The sequence below is a fragment of the Pteropus medius genome, unplaced genomic scaffold, assembly GCF_902729225.1.
Source record: "Pteropus medius unplaced genomic scaffold, Ma_sr-lr_union100, whole genome shotgun sequence".
NCBI classification, from domain to species: domain Eukaryota; kingdom Metazoa; phylum Chordata; class Mammalia; order Chiroptera; family Pteropodidae; genus Pteropus; species Pteropus medius.
In genome coordinates, this window is record NW_024353789.1 from 329,782 (window position 1) to 350,095 (window position 20,314).

The 20,314-nt window shown below is 35.3% G+C and overlaps 1 protein-coding gene across 7 annotated transcripts in view; it reads right to left on the reverse strand.

The window, feature by feature from the left end:
- Positions 1–20,253, reverse strand: part of IWS1 (interacts with SUPT6H, CTD assembly factor 1) — a 53,031-nt gene extending 32,778 nt beyond the window's left edge. For 3 of the 7 annotated variants that reach the window (XR_005650362.1, XR_005650363.1, XM_039851257.1), the window contains exons 1-2: positions 19,990–20,251; positions 17,846–17,964 (exon numbers count right to left, since the gene is read on the reverse strand). Coding sequence is in view for 5 of the 7 variants with exons in the window: in XM_039851257.1 (XP_039707191.1) it covers positions 17,846–17,964; positions 19,990–20,023 (153 nt within the window). In the remaining 2 variants the exon portion in view is untranslated. Of the gene's footprint in view, positions 1–17,845; positions 17,965–19,989 lie in introns of all 7 variants that reach the window. The other 4 variants (XM_039851255.1, XM_039851253.1, XM_039851254.1 and 1 more) reach the window with 4 other exon arrangements.
- Between the last annotated feature and the right edge of the window lie 61 nt (positions 20,254–20,314).

Consider the following 20,314-nt stretch of genomic DNA (forward strand, 5'->3'; position numbering starts at 1 on the left):
AAAAAGTTTTACAAGGCTAAAATTATTTTAAGGAAAAGAACTATAAAACTTTATTCAAAAGGTCAAATATCATATATGGAACATTGTCCCAAGAGAATCTAAACAAACAAGAAGAGGTGTAGCTAACATTTACTAAGTATTTAACGAGAGCCAGATACCATGTTCGGCTCTTTCCTATTGGTTCATTTACTCCTCACAATAGTATTTTTCATGGTAAGAAAATCGAGCTTTGGAGCAGTCTTGGTTATACATCTAGTAACCCAGGTAGAACTACTTTTAAGTTCTGGGGAAAACATGACTAATCTAACTATACCAATGAAGAATGTTACTTGGAAGTAAACTGAAAACATATACAAACTTATTACATGCATTTTATAGCTATGTTTTTTAAAATGCAGAAAAAACATATAAAGTTAAAACTACAAAAACACTAATAACAAAGTGTTTTAGGATCTGGGGAATTTTTTCCCTATCTAGCATTTGAACTTTCAATAATATAGTGATAACATTCTGGTTTAAAAAATCAAAGTACTGGCTACACCTGCTCTGGGCTGCCTAGTTCTAACTTATATGAAAGATAAATAAGCTTGTATCAAACAAACAAACAAACAAATAAATGGAAAGTGAAAGTGTTAAAAATTTATTAAGCCAAATATTTCTCTTTAGAATATATGACTGACATTATATGAACTTACAACAGATCAACTTCCAAGGTGGAAATAAAGTCTTTAATAATGCATATGCCTACCAACCGTGCTATAAAATAATTAAGTGATAAGAGAATCCGGTGACAAGATAAATGGCATGAAATGTTTTCACAACAGTGATACTTTAACTTACCCCAGGTTCATTTAAAGACTAAGTATGCTGTGTCTATAACTTCAAGAAGAGTATAAAAAGTTATAAAATAAGCTTTAAAAGCAAAAGTTTGAAGATTTTTTCTCTTCTACATTTTACTACCAACCTGACAGCATAACATTACAAAGAAACAGTAAAAATTGCTACACGTATTCATCCAAATATAACATGTTCAGAAGAAAAGTTTCTAAAATCATAACTTTTCAAATTTACCAAAGGCATTTTTCTTTTATTATCACTAGGCTCTTGGCACAACATTAGATACCCTGTCAGTCATACATACTACTATCCCACTAAACCTGGCACTTATCTAGTAAATATGATATTAGGAGAAAAAAAATAACATAGTATCTTGTGATACAGTACAAAACTAAAAGTTTATTTAGCAATACTTCATAATTTAATTCTTTTATGTTTTAAAAGAATGTAGATAAAAATAACTATCTAGAATATGAGCTCTAAGAAGGCAGGCATTATTTTGGTCTGTTTTCTTCACTGAGGTATCTTCAGAGCACAGAATGGTATCTGCTACATACACATGCAAATAAGAATTTGTTTAATGACTAATAGAGGAGTTAGGTGGGATTAATATGGAGAGAGGAATAATGAACTCAACAAGCATTTGTTTACTGCCTACTAAGTGAAAGGTGCTAGGAATCAAGGCTGAACATATCTCAGTGCTGGACCTTCAGGAGTTGTCTAATGAGGAGCCAGCCAAATATAACATAACAATATAGTGTGTTAATATGCATTATTATAAAGGTATGCATGATTAATTTGAAAGCCTATGTGAGACTGAAACATAAAAGTTACGTAGACAACAGGTATTTGCAAATAGTCTGTGATGACTAAGTTAAGACATTAACTAGATTATTAAGAGGAGGAGACATAAAGATACCAGTAGAGGCAACTAAAGTGGGAGGCAAAAATAAAATTGTAACTGGCTTTTGGAATGCTTTCAATGACATACCCATGACATAACTCTAACATGATGTTTGTGTGTACAATTTATATTAGTTGCAAACATTTAGTTGCAACAGAAACCATCTCTGACTAGCCCCAGAAAAAAGAACCATCTTCCCAGAATCAAAGAGGGATGAATAACTAAAGACTCAGAGAGGTAGGAATACCAAGGCAACTCAGAGAACTTAGAAAAAGGAAATTAAAGATTTTTTCACTAGCGCACCATTGATAACATGAGTCAGCTCTAACTATACTAAATTTCAGTGTCTAGGATCTAAAATTTAAATTCTCAGGAGAGATAACCTAATGAGTATTTGCAAATACCTGTTGTCTACAGCAATATCAGATGCCATGACTCAATGAATCAATGGGTTTCATACAGCCAGAGTAGGAGCACAGCAGTGGGAGCCACTCTCAAAAAAGAAGTCACGAACTGGGGGTAGGCATACCAAAACTTACCTGCTATACTCTACCCTGGATTTCCTGACAGATGGTGTATACATTCCAAAACAAACAACCATTATAAGGACATTACATATGACAATGATTAAAAACTTATGAATTCCTGTCAATTTTTAAGGAGTTTCGTAAAAACCTGAGTATCTCCGAGTATTTAAAGTTACAGAATGCACTTAGGCAATGCCATCATGAGATTTGGGAAAAGAATATATTAAAAATTACACAAGTTTACAAGTTATCAAAACAATATTCAAAATTTTAGGACTGGTTTCAAGAATCAGTTTAATTGCAAACTTAAAAATATCCAAAATATAGTTTTTTAAGTCAGATATGAATATAACAACTCAATAGTAGAAATGGCATTTAAATGCGATTTTCTTAATAATGTAAAAAAAATCCCCTAATTGTAACTATTGTAGAAATTGAGCACTCTGAGGGTCTTTAAAAGCTTTAGAAATGTCTATACACTGTACAATCATTCACACTGTAGCTATAAATAACTACTGGTTATCCATAATGAATGATCTGGTCATTTATCTCAGCACACAAACATGTACTGTAGTAATCACACTCCTTATGGACCAGGGCTACAATTTAACTGATATTTTAAGTTACAAAGTAAATAACAGAACTGCCCTAAAGGAAAACAGCTTTGTAAGTTTCATAGTAGCATATGAATGTCAAATAGAAATCCTTAAGAACTAAACAACTCAGAACACTTGTTTATTCCTTATCCATCAGTAGAGGACTGTTGAACTTGCATACTAATCTACGATTATAAATTGATAAACAATCCAACAGTAAGTCACACTGTAGATTCCATGAGGAAATATCTATAGGAACATTTTCAAAAACATGTTTCACTGGACCTTAGTGACAGAAGATATAGCTGAAATCCTCATGTTGGAGTTTACCAATATACACTGGCTTAATGAAAGAATCTGACAAATCCAGAAAACAAAACAAAACAAAACAAAAGTGTTAATCTAGTATAGCTCCTGGAGTGCTACAGGCTTTGACTCTGAGAAACTCCAATTTTACAGCAAGCATACATATTAAAAAAATGAAGCTACATATCATACTTTGTCAAAAGCTAGTTGATCTTAGAATTGGACAGTTAAAAACAAAAGCATTCTTGATGAGAGTATTGGAAAAAAAAATTGTACACAAAGCTTAAGAGTTTACGATGGTGAAGCAAACTGCCGACTGACTACCTCTCCAGTATCATTTCTGACTTCTCACCAACATCAACCCCATGCGCTGCACTAGCAGTTCCTAAACCTCAGTGTGCATAAGAATCATTTTCCTCAAGCAATCTTTGGCGAAAAACATATTTTCCTGCTTCTCACCTCCCGATATTAATCCAGTAAATCTGGGGAAGGGGGTCAAAGGATATGCATTTTGACATATAATCAAAGTGATCTTCACTACACTTTAGAAATCCTGCTCCAGACACATGGAACTACTAAATTCACTATGATACCTCCACACCTTTACAAATGTTGTTCTCTTGGCCTAGAATATCTTTCCCCCACATTGTCCTTTGCATATCTCATAACTGGACATACCCTCTTCTTGAAGCCTCTTCCATCTTTCTACCTAGGTAGAATGGACTTTGTACAACATAATGTGATAGTTAGAACATGTACTTTAGAGTCAGAAAGAACTGAGGTCCAAACCCCAGCTTGGCCATAATTTCTCAAAGCTTCAGTGACCTCAATCTGATGGAGTTAGGAATAATATCTATATGTTAAGAGTGCTGTTTGAAGGATCAAATGCATGTAAAGCAGCACAGTGCCTGTGAACATTCAATAAATGTTATTAACCATTCGTAACGAAATATCTTGATTACAAAACATTCACCCTTTAAGACTCAACTCAAATACACCATCTGTGAAGGCTGAGCTGTTTAGTCATTCCTTCCTTCGTATCCCCATACAGCCGAATATTTATTGTTTCCTTTTTTATGCTCACCACATCTCATTTGTGCATTTCATTGTCCTGGACCTAAGGGTGGCTCTGGCCCCTCACCAAAGAGGGCACCTGTGAATGAGGAGCCATTTTTAGCTTTCAGTGACTGGAGAGAATAAGTTACTAGCATTTCATTTAATGCTTGGGAACCGACACACTAAATGTTCTGCAATATTCACACCTGCCCCCAAATGCTCACAGCTGACTTACTCTGAATTCCTTGTTCAGAAAAAGCACTAGACCGCTCTATGTGCAGGGATGGCCATAGACAGGACCCACACAGAGGTAATAGACTCAGTGAGATAAAGAGCCCAAAGGGCCCAAGAGAAATTGTGGTAATAGACAAGTAAAGCATTCTGGTGCCTTCTGGGACTTTAACTGGGGAATATGGAGAGGTTTGATCAATTAGTAGAAGAGATAAAAATGAAGCCAAATGAAGACTTCTGGTATGACCGCCTGAAGAGTTCCAATGACCTGCTCTGCATTGAAATTTTTTAAAAGTATTTAAAAGCCTCTGGAAATGCAAGCAAAGAGCAAATGAAGAAACATCTACTCAAGATCTACAAAAATTTGGTAAGAAAAACAAGAATCTCTGATATTTGAATCAAGACCACTCCCACCTTCTAGCCTCACAGCTCAGTGGCAGAGACTCTATTCTAGACTGCTACAGCCAATAACACAGGGTATCCCCTTCCTCCAGCTCCCAGGTGGAAGGCTTTCTTCCCAGGAAGAACAGGATACCAGCATTTCTCATTCTGCTTCCAGCTACCTATTGCTGAAGCTAAGTTCCAGGCAATTGCAATCGAGAGGTGAAGGATCCCATCTTTTAATCAGCCCTCAATCATGGAAAGGAAAGAAGGCTCTACCTTGGACGCAGCATACTGAGAATACTTGAATAAGCCCTTGTGTCAATTTGTGAGACAGTGGTTCCATGCTAGGAAAGGTAAGCTGCAAGCACCTTTCAGCTGCTACCCAATCCCTACCCCGCAAAGAACTCAGCGTTGAGAGCTGGGGTTTTACTCAGAGAGAAGCTTTCCATCGCCTACCACCAGTTCCAAAGCCCAAAGAAGAAACTGACTTCATTTGCAACCAAGCCTGGGGAATTTTAGGCTAAGGCACTCTGAAGAATACTGGAAGTTGTGGTGGAAGGCCCTTGTGAAGAGATTCAAGATAAACTGTAGGCCAGCTAGTTTAGTTTGCAGGAGAGAATCAGAGAATAAGTCAGATGGGAGGAGCCGTCTGGGGTCCAAACAAGTATCAAACACAGACATCAGAAACTTTCCATCAAAGGAGCAAGAATATGACTGGATAAGATTGTTGAGAAAATTCTGCTACAGAACAATGGGGGCCTGAAAGCAGTGGGATAACATATTCAAAGTAGTCAAAGAAAAAAATCTGTCAATCAAGAATTCATTTTCCAAAGAGACTATCTTTCAGATGAGATCAGGTGTGTTCAGGGTGGTATGGCCGTAGACCAAAGAGACTATCTTTTAAAAACAAATATTAAATAAAAAAGAAATAAAACTTTCCCGAATAATCAAAACATGAGAGAATCTGTCTACTACAAGAAATAAAGGAAGTTCTGCACAAGCTGAAAACAAGTGACCTCTTATGGTAATTCAAAACACAATGAGCACCAGTAAAGGTTATTAAGTAATTATAAGAGATAGTATAAATGCATATTTTCCACTTTCTTATTTTAACCGGTTTAAATAGCAGTTGCACCAAGTAATATATATATACTGCAGAGCTGGGCTTGTAATATATAGAAATGTACTGTATGTATAACATATTTTCTGATAGCACTACAAAGGAGGTGTGTGGTAGTAAACCTGTATTAAACTAAGGAAATGACTTCAGATAATAAAGTAAAATAATAAAATACTGTTGTATTTGTAACATTAATAGATGCAGTATGTATAACAATAATATTATAAAAAGGGGAAAAGAGAGTAAAGCTACAGAGGAGTAGCATTTCTAATTAAGCTATTATAAATCTGAAGCTGATTCTGTTAAGATGTATGTGATAAACCTTTGAGCAACCACTAAAAAGAGCCCAAAAAGCAGAATAAAAATATTAAAGAAATTAAAATGTACAAAAGCATTAAAAATAACTACAACTACAATTATTAATAGATACACAATAGGAAGACGTAAAGTGTGACATGAAGGACAAAATGTGGCGAGGTGTAAAATAAAAATATAGAGGCTTTAGTATACATTGGAAATGTAGAGGTTTAGTATACATTGGACGTCATTATCAGCTTAAGATATGTCATATAAACCTCACAGTAATCCACAAAACAAAAACTGATGACACATAAAAAGTAAAAAGAAAGGAATCTAAGCATACCACTAGAGAAAATAACCAAATCACAAAGGAAGAGAACAAGAAGGAATAAAGGACTTACAAAATAGCCAGAAAATAAGCAAAATGGCAATAGTAAGTTATTTATAGGCATTCCTATAAATAATTATTATAAATGTAAATGGATTACATTCTCTAAAAGACACAGAGTAGCTGAATGGATTTTAAAAATCCAATCAGACGGATACATGCAAAAAATAAAAATGGACGATCTTCTTACGCCACATACAAGAACAGACTCAAAATGGATATTGCGACTGGTAATTTCTTTTCTGCTGCATCTCCTCGGGCAAGGGAAACAACAAAAAAATAAACAAATGGGACTACATCAAACTAAAGTTTTTGCACAGCAAAGTAAATTATCAACAAAAAAGACAGCCTACTAAATGGGAGGAGATATTCTTGCTTATGATACATTTGACAAGGAGTTAATAACCAAAACATATAAAGAACTCATACAACTCAACAACAAAAAAACAAACAATCCAATTAAAAAATGGGTAGAAGAACTGAATAGATATTTCTCCAAAGAAAAAATACAGATGGCCAACAGACATGAAAAGACGCTCAAGGTAATCATCAGAGAAATGCAAATTAAAAGCACAATGAGCTATCACCTCATACCTGTCAGAATGACTATCATCAATAAGTGAAAAAAACCAGTGTTGGCAAGGATGTGGAGAAAAGGGAACCCTCACACATTGTTGGTGGGATTGCAAATTGGTGCAGCCACTATGGAAAACCATCTGAAGGTGCCCCCCAAAATTAAAAATGGATCTACCTTTTGACTCAGTATTTGCACTTCTGGGTATTTACCCAAAGAAAACCAAAACAATAATTCATAAAGATCTATGCACCCCTATGGTCACTATAGCACTATTCGCAACAGCCAAGATATGAAGCAACCTAAATGCCCATCAACAGATGATTGGATAAAGAAGTTATGGTTCATATATACCATGAAATATTACGCAGCCATAAAAAAATTTGAAATCCTACCATTTGCAATAACATAGATGGACTTGTAGATTATTATGCTGAGTGAAATAGGTAAGAGAAAGATAAATACCATATGATTTCAGAAACCAAGGAACAAAAAGAACTAATTGAAAACAGACTCATAAATACAGAGAACATGGTGACGGCCAGAGGGGAGGGCAGTTGAGGGGCTGGGAAAAAGGGGTGAAGGGTTAAAAAAAATACAAATTAGTAGTGATAGTAGTTGATGGTCACAGGGACAGGGAGCATGGCATAGGGAAGGCAGTCAGAAGTCATATAATGGCTATGTGTAAAGCCAGAAGGAAGATAGAGTAATCGGGGGGATCGTTTCATAAACTATATAAATATTTTAACTAATGTCCCATATACTTGAAACTAATAAAAAAACAGAATACTAAAAACAAACAAATCAGATCTTTATGCTGTCTACTAGAGATTCACTTCTGCATTAAGGACACACAGAGACTGAAAGTGAAGGAATAGGAAAAGATATTCTATACAAATGGAAACCAAAAGAAAGAGAAGCTATATTTATATCAGACAAAATAGACTTTAAGACAAAAACTGTAATGAGAGACAAAGAAGATCATTATATAATGATAAAGGAATTAATCTAACAAGGTGCTAATTAACATTTATAAATATTTATGTACCCAACACTGGGGCACCTATATATAGAAAGCAAATATTAAAAGACCTGAAGGAAGAAATAAGACAGCAATACAATAATAGTAGGAGACTTCGATACTCCACTTTCAACAATTAATAGACAACCCAGACAGCAAATCAAAAGGAGATATTGGACTTAAAACTACACTTTCGACCAGATGAACTTAACATTTACAGGACACTCCAGCCGAGAGCAGCAGAATATATATTCTTCTCAAGCATATAAGAAACATTCTCTAGGACAGATCATATGTTAGGTCACAAAACAAGTCTTAATTAAGAAGACTGAAATCATACTAAGCATCTTTTCTGACCACATTGGCATGAAACTAGGTATCAACTGCAAGAAGAAAACTGGAAAAATTAAAGAAATATGTGGAGATTAAACAACATGCTGCTAAACAACCAATGAGTCAAAGAAGAAATGAAAATATTGAAATATATCCTGATACATGAAAATGTAAATATGACATGCCAGAAAACAGATGCAGCAAAAGCAGATCTAACAGGGAGGTTTATAGCAATAAATGCCCACATCAAGAAAAAAGAAAGATCTCAAACAACCCAACTTTCTACCTCAATGAACAAGAGAAAAAAACAACAAAGCCCAATGTTAGTAAAAGGAAGAAAATAACGAAGATCAGAGAAGTAATAAATGAAATAGAGACTAAAAAGACAATAGGAAAGATCAATAAAAGTGCGGTTTTCTGAAAAGCTTAAATAGACAAACCAAGAAAAAAAGACAGAAGACTCAAATAAATAAAATTATAAGTGAAAGAGAAGCCATTACAACTGATACCACACAGAAACAAAGGACCATAAAAGAACAATCATATTCCAACAAATAGGACAACAAAAAAAGAAATGAATAAATTCTTAGAAACGTACAACCTACCAAGACTGAATCATGAGGAAATAGAAAATCTGAACAGACTAATTACTAGAAATGAGATTGAATCAGTCATCAAAAACTTCCCAACAAGAAAACAGATGGCTTCTTAGGCGAATTCTACCAAACATTTAAAGAAGAATACCAATCCATGTCAAACTATTCCAAAAAAACTGAAGAGGAAAGAACACATCCAAACTCATTTTATGAGGCCAGCATTACCCTAATATCAAAACCATACAAGGACATGTCAAGAAAAAAAAAATTACAAGCCAATATCCCTGATGAATATAGATGCAAAAGTCTTCAGCAAAATATTAGCAGACCTAATTCAACAGGACATTAAAAGGATCATACATCATTGTCTAAAGGGTTTTATCTCAGGGATGCAAGGATGGTTCAACCTCCACAAATCAATGTGATATACCACATTAATCAAATAAAAGATTAAAATCATATGGTCCTCTTGACAGATGCATAAAAAGCATTTGAGAAAATTCAACATACATTCACTATAAAAACTCAACAAAATGAAGGCCCTATCTGACCAGCCCAAAGCTAAAATACTACATGGTGAAAAGGTAAAAGCTTTTCTTCCAAGAACAAGAAAAGAATTCTTATTCTCGTTACTTTTATTCAACATACTGGAAGTCCTAGTTAGAGCCATTAGGCAAGAAAAAGAAATAAAAGACTTCCAAATCAGAAAGGAAAAAGTACAACTGTCACCATTTTCAGATGCCATATTACATATAGAAAACTTTAGACTACCAACTGTTAGGATAAACAAATTCAGTACAGTTGCAGGATACAAAAATCGATGCACAAAAATTAGTTGTGTTTCTACACACTAACAACTATCAGAAAGAGAAATTAAAAAAAAAAAAATCCCATTTACAATTGCACCCAAAAGAATATTTCTTAGGAATAAATTTAACCAAGAAGGTGAAAGATCTGTACACTGAAAACTGTTAAGATGTTGAGGAAAGAAACTGAAGACACAAGTAAACGGAAAGATATTCCAAGATCATGAACTGGAAGAATATTGTTAACATGTCCATATTACCTGGCAATCTACAGATGTAGTGCAATCCCTATCAAAATTCCAATGGCATTTTCCACAGAAATAAAACAAACAACCCCCAAATTTGCATGGAACCACAAAAGACCCTGAATAGCCAAAGTGATCTTGAGAAAAAACAAAACCAATGGCATCACTCTTCCTGATTTTACAAAGCTATAGTAATCAAAAAAGTATGACACTGTCATAAAAACAGACACAAAAATCAATGGAACAAAACAACTCAGAAATAAGTCCACACATATATGGTTAATTTATGACACAGAAGACAGGAATAAAAAAATGAGAAAAGTACAGGCTCTTCAATAAATGGTGCTGGGAAAAATGGAGAGCTACATATAAAAGAATGAAACTGGACCTCCCCTCATCTTATACCATATAAAAAGATCAATTCAAAATGGACTGAAAATTTTAATTTATGACCTGACACTATAAAACTCCTAGAACATAATGGATAAGCTCCTTGATATTGATCTTGGCAATTTGGGGAGGGGGGATTAAACAATCAACAGCAAAGGCAAGTGCAAAAATAAACAAGTGAGACTATATCAAACTAAAAACCTTCTGCACAACAAAGAAAATCATCAATAAAATGAAAAGGTAATCTAATGAATGAGAGAAAATATTTGCAAATAATATATCTGATAAGGGGTTCATAACAGAAATACATAAAAAACTCATAACTCAATAAAAAAAAAAATCTACTTTTAAAATGGGCATAGGAACTGAGTAGATATTTTCCCAAAGACATACAAATGGCCAACAGGTACATGAAAAGGTCCTCAACATCAGTAACCATCAGAGAAATGCAATCCAAAATCACAATAAAAGATCACCTCAAACCTGTTAAGAATGAATGCCATCAAAAAGACAAGAGATAAAAAGCGTTAGTGAAGATGTGGAGAAACGAGAACCCTTGCACACTATCAGTGGGAATGTAAATTGGTACAGCCACTACAAGAAACAGCATAGAAGTTCCTCAAAAAATTCAAAATAGAACTACCATATGATCCAGCAATCCCGTTTGTGGTTAAATATCCAAAGGAAATGAAAACAGGATATTAAAGAGATACCTGTACTCCCATGTTTACTGCAGCACTATTCACTATAGACAAGATATGGAAAACAAGATAAGTGTCCATCAACAGATGAATAGATAAAAGGAGTCTTCAACCTCCAGGCCACATACCAGTATGGGAGGTGAGCAGCAGGAGAGGGAGCAGAGCTTCATCTGTATTTGTAGCCACTTCCCAGTGCTAGCATTGCCAACTCAGCTTCATCTCAGATCATCAGGCATTTTCATAGGAGCACTGGTCCCTGGTGCCAAAGAGGTTGGTGACCACTGGGTAAGATGTGGTATACATATACAATGGAATATTATTCATTCACGAGAAAGAAGAAAACCGTATCTATTGCAAAAACATGGATGGACTTTGAGGGCTTTATGCTAAGTGGAATAAGCCAGACAGAATAAGAGAAACACTGCATGGTATCATTTATATGTGGAATCTAAAAAAGAAGTCAAATTCAGAGAAACAGAATATAAAATTGGTTGTCAGGGACTGGAGTGTGAGGGAACTAAGGAGAGGCTGGTAAAAGGGTACAAACTTTCAGCTATAAGATGAATAAGGTTCCAGGATCTAATGTATAACATGGTGGCTATATTATATAAATGAAATTTGCTAAGAAAACAGAACTTAAATGTTCTCACACATGCACACAAAAAGATAAATATGTGAAATGATAAATATATTGACCAGAAAGGAGGAGTCCTTTCATGATGATGTATATCAAATTATCATAATGTACACTTTAAATATCTAAGTATCTTACAACCTTATTTGTTAATTACACCTCAGTAAAGCTGAAAAAAAAACCAAAACAAAACATTGCATATGTGTGCCATGTCCTTCCTTTGGGAAAAGATCTGAACCTCTAATAGGACTGAGTATCCCAAAAGGCACAATGGTTATGGCCTGATTTGTCTAGTCAAAGATTTAATAACTAAGTTGAATTTTCCTAATTTATCTAAAGATTCTTACTCTGTAATAATAAAAAGAAATTTGACCTCAAAAAAAATTAAATGTTACATTAGAAAATATTCACTTAATGACAAAGAAAGCAATAAAGAACAGCTGAACGACAAAAAAACATGAGGTATATGAAAACACAAAGTAAAATTACACTCAATTCTATCAATAACATTACACGTGAATGGGCTAAATAAGCCAATCAGGAAACAGAAATTGGATTAAAAAAAATGACCCAACTATAGACTGACTACAGGAGACACACATTAGATTCACAGACGGAATACACATTCTTCTCAAGTGCATATGGAACATTCTCCAGGATGGACCATGTGCTAGGCCATAAAACAAACCTCAATAAATGACAGAAATAATATAAACTATGTTCTGAGGCCATAATGAAGTAAATTAGAATAGGAAAAATGGGTACAATCTTAATACAAAATTCATAAAGCAATTCTACTAAGCATTAAAAAAATTACACTTTAAATTTAACAAAGAAATGCAACATTTGTACATTGAAAATTAAAAATCATTGTTGAAAGAAATTAAAGACCTAAATAAAAAGACAACCCATATTCATGGATCAATGGACCTATGCTATAAAGATGACAACACTCATCAAACTAATCTACAAATTCAGGGCAATCCCTACCAGAATTCCAGCTAACTTCTCTGCAGAAACTGACAAACTGAAATGTATATGTAACTGAAAGGGACGCAGAACAGACAACACAATCTTGGAAAAAAGGACTCACACTTCCTAACATCAAAATGTATTCAGGCACTATGGTACTGGCACAAGGACAGACACAGATATGAATGGATCAGAACTGAAAGTCCAGAAATAAAACCCATACATCCTATGGTCAACTGAATTTTGACCAGGGTGCCAAGACCTTCCAATTAAGCAACTGGATAGCCACATGCAAAAGAATTAAGCTGGGCACTTATCTCAATGCATACATAAAAATTAACTCAAAAATGAACTGAAGAGTTAAATGTAAGAGCTAAATCTGTAAAAATCCTAAAATAAAAGAGGGGTAAATCTTCATGACTTTAGATTTGGCAAAGGATTGTTAGATATGCCACTAAAAGCGCAAGTGACAAAAGAAAAAAATGGATAAATTGGACTTCATTAAAATTAAAAACTTTAGTGCTGTAAACACCAACAAAGTGAAAAGACAACTCACATAATGGGAGAAAGTATTTGCAAATCAGTGAACTAACAAGGGACCTATATCCAGACTATTTTAAAAAAAACTCTTACAACTCAAAAATAAAAAAGACAAGCCAATTAAAAAATGAACGATCTGAATGGACATTGCTCCAATAGACAAATGGCCAGTAAGTACATAGAAAGATACTCAACATCACTGCTCAACAGGCAAATGCAAATCCAAACCACAATGAGATACCACTTCACACCCACTAAAATGTCTATGATCAAAGTCAGGTATTAACAAGAGTTAGCAAGGATATGGTGAAATCAGAACCATCATACATTGCTAGTGGGAATGTAAAATGGTGCGGCCACAGTGGAAAAAGTCTGGCAGTTCCTCAAACAATTAAGCAGTTATCATAGACATAGTGATTCCACTCCTAGGAACATACCCAAAAGAAATAAAAACCTATGTCCACACAAAAACTTCTACATAAATGTTTATAGGAACATTACTGATAATAGCCAAAAGGTAGAAACAACTTAAATGTCCATCAACTGACAAATGGATAAAGAAAATGTGGTATATTCACATAACGTAATATTATTTACCATAAAAACAATGAAGTACTGATATACTACGCTACATGACCAACCTTGCAAACATTAAGTGAAAGAAGCCAGTCACAAAAAACCATATATTAAATAATTCCATTCATATAAAATATCCAAAATATGGAGGGATGGGTAGGAAGAGGAGGGGTAAATAAGGAACTAATAGCTAAAGGGTTTCTTTTTAATTGACATAAATATTCTCAATTGACTATGGTGATGGGTGCACTACTGTGAATATACTAAAGACCACTGAATTAGACTTTAAATGGATGAACTGTATGAGTATGTAAATTCATCTCAATAAAGCTATTAAAAAAGAGACAGGTAATATTTTCAAAGATCAAAGCAAAAATATCCAAAACAAAATTAAAATTAAAAAAATAGGATAAGTATTACTGATTTTTCCTTTTGCCTCGGGCTGCAATATGGACCAGCACAGCACTCTTACTGATCTCAACTTTAAGATTTTAATATTTTGTTCATATTTTTGCATTAATTTTGAGTTTCACGATATCTGATTTTATGCAAAACTTAAAAAAAAAAAATAGAGGCCAACTGTGCAAGAATAGAGATGCTATTAGAAATAGCCATCAGGCCAGCCCATCAATGACAGAAAAGATAGAACTTCCTAGACAGAATGATTTAGAGCCTCCATATCGTGTTCGTATTTACAATAAACACTCATTTTCTTAAGGCTTGCTCTGTCATGTCAGAATTTATAGACAGGTACGATTACTTAAAGAAAAAGTAATTTTTAAATAACTACAGTGCCTTTGTTAAAAGTAGTTTAAAAATTACAGGTCTCCAAAATTTTATCAGTATTTCTTATATTGATCACTATCTTAATGACTGTGTGCGTGTGTGTGTTTGCACTGTGTGTATTCCTTAGAGATCTAAACAAATGCATGTGGAGTGAAATGAATTTTAAAAAGAAAAACTAGCCTAAACTCTAAAATGCAGATGGAAAAAACTTTTTATTCAGTCTCATTATTTGGAAAATCATGTTATGAGTACCAACTTATGGTAGGCAAAACTATGGGTCCCCTAAAGATGTCCGTGTCCTCGGAATGGGTGAATGTTACTTAACATGCAAAAAGGACTGTGCAGATATAATTAAGGATCTTGATGTAGGGAGATTATCCTTAATTATCTGAGTTGGCCCAATATAATTACAAGGGTCCTTACAGGAGGGAGGCAGGAGGGCCAGAGGAAGAAACCGAGATATGATGACAGAAGCAGAGGTTGGAAAAAGAGATTTAAAGATGCTATACTGCTGGCTTCAAAGATGGAGAAAGGGACCACAGCCACGAAATGCAAGTGGCTTGCAGAGGTGGAGAAGGCAAGCAAACAGATTTTCCCCCAGAGAAGGAACACAAGTCTGGAGAAACTTTGATTTTAACTCAGTGAGATTCAATTTGGACTTCTGACCTTCAGAATTGTAAGACAAATCTTTGTTGTTTTCAGCCAGTAAATCTGCGTCAAGTTCTTAAGGAAGCAATAGGAAACTAATACACATCTTTTAGGTTTGCGGCTTGTAATCTGCACTGCTCCATTTAATATAACTGTACTCTTAACATCGCGTTAGCTTTTAAAAAAAAAATCCAAAAATTTTTCTCAGAAGCCATTTTAAACAGGCAAAAGAGCATTAAAACAAAACTCAACATTTAAAAAGGGTATGACTGGCACTCTCAAACTACTAGTAGTTTAGCAAATTAGGATAACCCTTCTGGAGAGGACTATCTATGAAAAGCCTTAAAATATCTTAGCCTCTTTATTCTGGTTAATTCTCTTGGTAGATTTCTAAGCAAGCAAAAAATGAGGACAAATGTTTATGTATAAAAATGTTCATGGCAGTTCCATTTATAATAGCTAAACAGTCCAAATGTCAAAAATTAGGAAACTGTTAAATAAGTAACAGTGCATCCATATTATGAAATATTACGCAATCATTAAAAATTGTGCTTAGTGCGAATCTCTAATGACATGGGGAAATACTTAAGGTATAATCCTAAGAGATGAAATTATATAGATACAAAATATACATAGAAAAACTTCAAGTAATTTAAAATGCACACATACATTATATACAAGAAGACTAAAAATGTAGGAAAATATCAAAAAGTTAAGTTATTTCTGTGATAAGAGTACAGTGATTTTAATTTTTTCTTTATACTTTTTTTATAATTTCCTAATTTCAACAAGTGTTTTTATTTATTTAAATCCATTTCATTACAGACAAGGAGTTGAAGGTGCTAAAAGGTAAAAGCTTGTGTTACGTTTATAACTGAATCATGAGGCCATGAGCCAAGTTCCTGATGCTGTTTTCCAAAGTAGAAACTTAAGATATACCATACACCCACTAAATATACCATAGCAATGTTTACACTATTAAGTAATTTCTACCTATCAAGTACTAGATTAATTAGAATTTAGTCTGAATGTTTAAGAGTGTACAAAAATCCACATGACATCAAAATAACTAAAAGATAAGACTTTCTCCCAGTCCATTTAGCTCTCTAATCACACCTGTCCTTTACTCACTCCACTCTAGCCACAGTAGGTCCTAGGCGTTCCTTAAAGACAGCAAGCACACTCCCACCTTAGGGTCTTTGCCTGGAATGTTCTTCCTCTACACAGCATGTAGCTATTCCTTCACCCTCCTTCATGCCTTGATACAAATGTCACTTTCTTAATAAGGCCTACTGTATTTCCCTACTTAACACCAAAATCTGCCCTTCATCCTGATATCCTTCACTCCGTTCCCACTTTCTCCCTTCTCCATCCACAGCATTTATCATTTTCTATGAAACCATACAATTTTTTTTAAAAAAGTGTATTTTTAATGTCCTTCTCCCTCTAATGTGAAATAAATCCAAGTAAAGATATTGGTGGTAGGACCTCATTTAGTCACTGATAAGTCAAAAGAGCCTGACACAGCAGGAGATCAATAAATATTTGCTTTGATATATGAATATACTTATGAAACGTCAAAGGATAGAGTCAATAATATAATCTCTAACAACTGTATCTACTGCTTAAAAATTGGACAACTTCCTGTGCACGTGTAATTGAGCAAAATATACGGTATATCAAGTAATCTTACAAGAAAATCTGGCCGTCTTTATCATTCCTATGTTTCAGTTTGTGTTTACCAAAAACTCATACTGACTTATTGAAGTGTCCCAATCTTATTTTGTTAACACTGTACAATCGACACTATATAACCAAGGAAGCAAATTAAACAGTTTTAAAAATGTTATGTATGTTGAAATGCTGTACACAAGATCCAATACTACTCTGTATTATTAAGCAAAAACAGCTTTCTAAATTACATGTACTTTGTTAATTATGTACATTGGAACAGTTCAGAAAGCCATATTCTGAACTATAATTTTTGACAGTTGATAACCTTCATAACTTTTGATTTTAATGGGTATATCTTCAGTTTGCAAATGCTCACTGCCCCAGTAAGATATCCTTTTGAGAATGGGGAAGCAATCAAATATCAAAGGCCTGGCCCATTTTCTGAATCAATTAAGTAGTCAGAAACTGCATAATATCTAAAATGGGATCAAACTAGAACTTATTTCCCTTAATTTCATAAGTAACCAGACCATCCCTATCTGTTTATTTTTAAAGCAGTTCTCTATAAATTGAAAATCCTTTACTCACAGTGTTTGAAGCCTATACCCTGTCTGTGACAGGGTCTCTACAACTCCTAAATAAAACAGGTCTCATAGAATGCAAGGGAAAAGCCTCCCCAAAGATGTTGTTTAGCCAATACCTCTGAATGACGTTCTACACTTCCAGTGTCTGATCCAGAGTGCTGCTCATTTACATCATCCTCAACGTCTGACCCTGAATCCCGTTCATCCTGTACTGGGGTAGCGCCACCATCATCTGCTTAAAAATAAAACAAAAACCCACTTAAGGTGTAAGATGGAGGACATCTACAGCTGAAATGAACACAATGAATCAAGGATAATGTAAGAGCAAAGGTTACCACTGATGAAGCATGACTAATGATGCTAATATTGTAAACAAGAAACCAGTATAATACATAAATACCAACAATCATAACATGTATTGTGACATATATGGCAGCAAAAATACACCATAAAGTGTGAAGCTTAAGAAACATCACTAAGGACCACATCAACAACATCTAGTGTGCTCTGCAACTATTTCAACTTTCTTAAAAACTTAGTCTATTTTCTCCACAGCACTTACTTACCGCCTTCTAATGTAGTATGTGACTTATCAAGTTATTTTGTTTAATGTAGTTCTTTCCTCAATTGAATTAAAGTGCCAAAAGAACAAGAATTTTGGTTCACTGCTGAATCCCTGGAGCCCAGAACACTGCCTGGTACTTGACGTACAGTATTTGTTTATGAACGAAAAGCACAAGGAACTCCTGTTCAGAAGTAGTGTAATCTCCTTAAAGTAAAACATAAACTATACTATTATGAAACAGTAAAAATGAATTTCTACATCACTTTAACCAATACTTTAAAAATATAAAGTAAAATTGTATTAAGAGGAATTTAGAGCTGTTTGAGGATATGGGAAGACTTGGTTAGAAATTCAATAAAAATAAAAAAAAATTTTAAATAAAGCTATCAACTACAGGAAAACTAAAAAGCTGCATAAGAGTGGCATCACTATCATACTAAAGAGTTAGTCTACTCAGCTAAAGAGTAAAGAATATACAGCCATAATAAAAAAAAATAATTTTGAAATTTAACAATTATATTGCAACAGTGAGAGCATGGGGGAGAAGAGGGCTTTAAGAGGCTAACGTCCTATCCAAGCATAAAAGGAATCATCACGGAATGCCTAAAAATGATGCAACAAGAGAGCATAAATTAGGAAGAGGGAGATAAATATATATTAAAAGAAAGTTAAGAACTGCTATTTTTCATGTCTTTTAGCACTTAATCTTTAAACATGTATTATACATAACTGCTTATTTCAGAAATAATTTTAAAACACAAATGAACTGAAAAACTACTGTGAAAACACCAGGAAAGTATTTTAAGCAAAACAGCAGTGCATACTTAAAAAAGTGTTTTTAGTCGTAACTATTCCGTCATATATATAAGAATCGAAGTGAACTTAAAACAGAAAAGAGATTAACGTTTAAAGCACTTCTGATAGATACTGAATTGGACTAAGACACAAAGGGAAGGCAAATTTAACGTTTTCTCCGCCGCCCCCTCCCCCCCACTCCGCCCCCAGGTCCTGTCTTAATTCACCTTTGTATTTCTGGTGCCTAGCACAGGGTTAGCAGAATGGGGCCCAGTAAGTGTTTACTGAATAAACAGGTAAGAAAGGAGACCAAACTTCAGTGAGGAGAAAGAGGAAAGATCTCAAGGGGAAGGAAAGGCACAAAAATTACCAATAAGTGCCACTGGTACACACCTTATACTAAAATAATTATACAATTCGAACAAGGGTCCTACGTTTTCTTGGCTAGGAAACGAGTGTTACGAGACTAAACTAGCCCTAACTCGGAATAAAATGCCTAGGTAAGATTCCGCACCCTAGCTCCCACCTCCACCACTGAACAGTTCCCTTGAATTCTCGAAAAACACTCTCAACTGAAAAAAAATTCGGTAACAGGAGAGACCTTCCCTAGGGCTTTGCACGTATTAAACGCTTAACACAATAAAGTGGCTTCCCAATTTTATCAAAAACCTTCGCCGATTCAGAAGACGGCTTCCCCTCTGGAATCCTCCTCCCCTAGGTTCTAACTTCGCGGCCCGCAGCCGGCCAGCGAGCTCTCGCGCTCCGATTCAGTCTAGATCGGGCCCAGTCCGGGAGGGGCCTTTCCCTGGGGCCCCCTTCCCCTCCCCAGAGGGGGTGCGAGGCCAGCTCCGCCAAGTAACCGCCCCGCCAACCTGCTCAGAGCCCAGGCCCTTGCCCCACCTGACTGGTCGCCGCTGTAATATTCTGAGTCCATGCCAGGAGGGCTCTCGGCGGGGAGTGTCCGCGCGCCGCGCCGCCCCCGTCACCTCCTTCCCCGCGGTGCGACTCCGATGGCGCGGCCCGGTGCTCAAAGGCTCCCGCCTGTCTAGAGGGTGAGGAGAGTAGAACAGCAGCTGCAAACGCGAACACTTCGACCTAGAAGCCCAGACAGAAGACGCCGTAACCGGGAGGCAGGCAAGCGTGCGCGTCGGCGCTCGACTTCCCAGAAGCACCTCTGGGGCCAAAATGGCGCCTGCCCACCGCCCTCAGAGGAACGCAGCGCGCA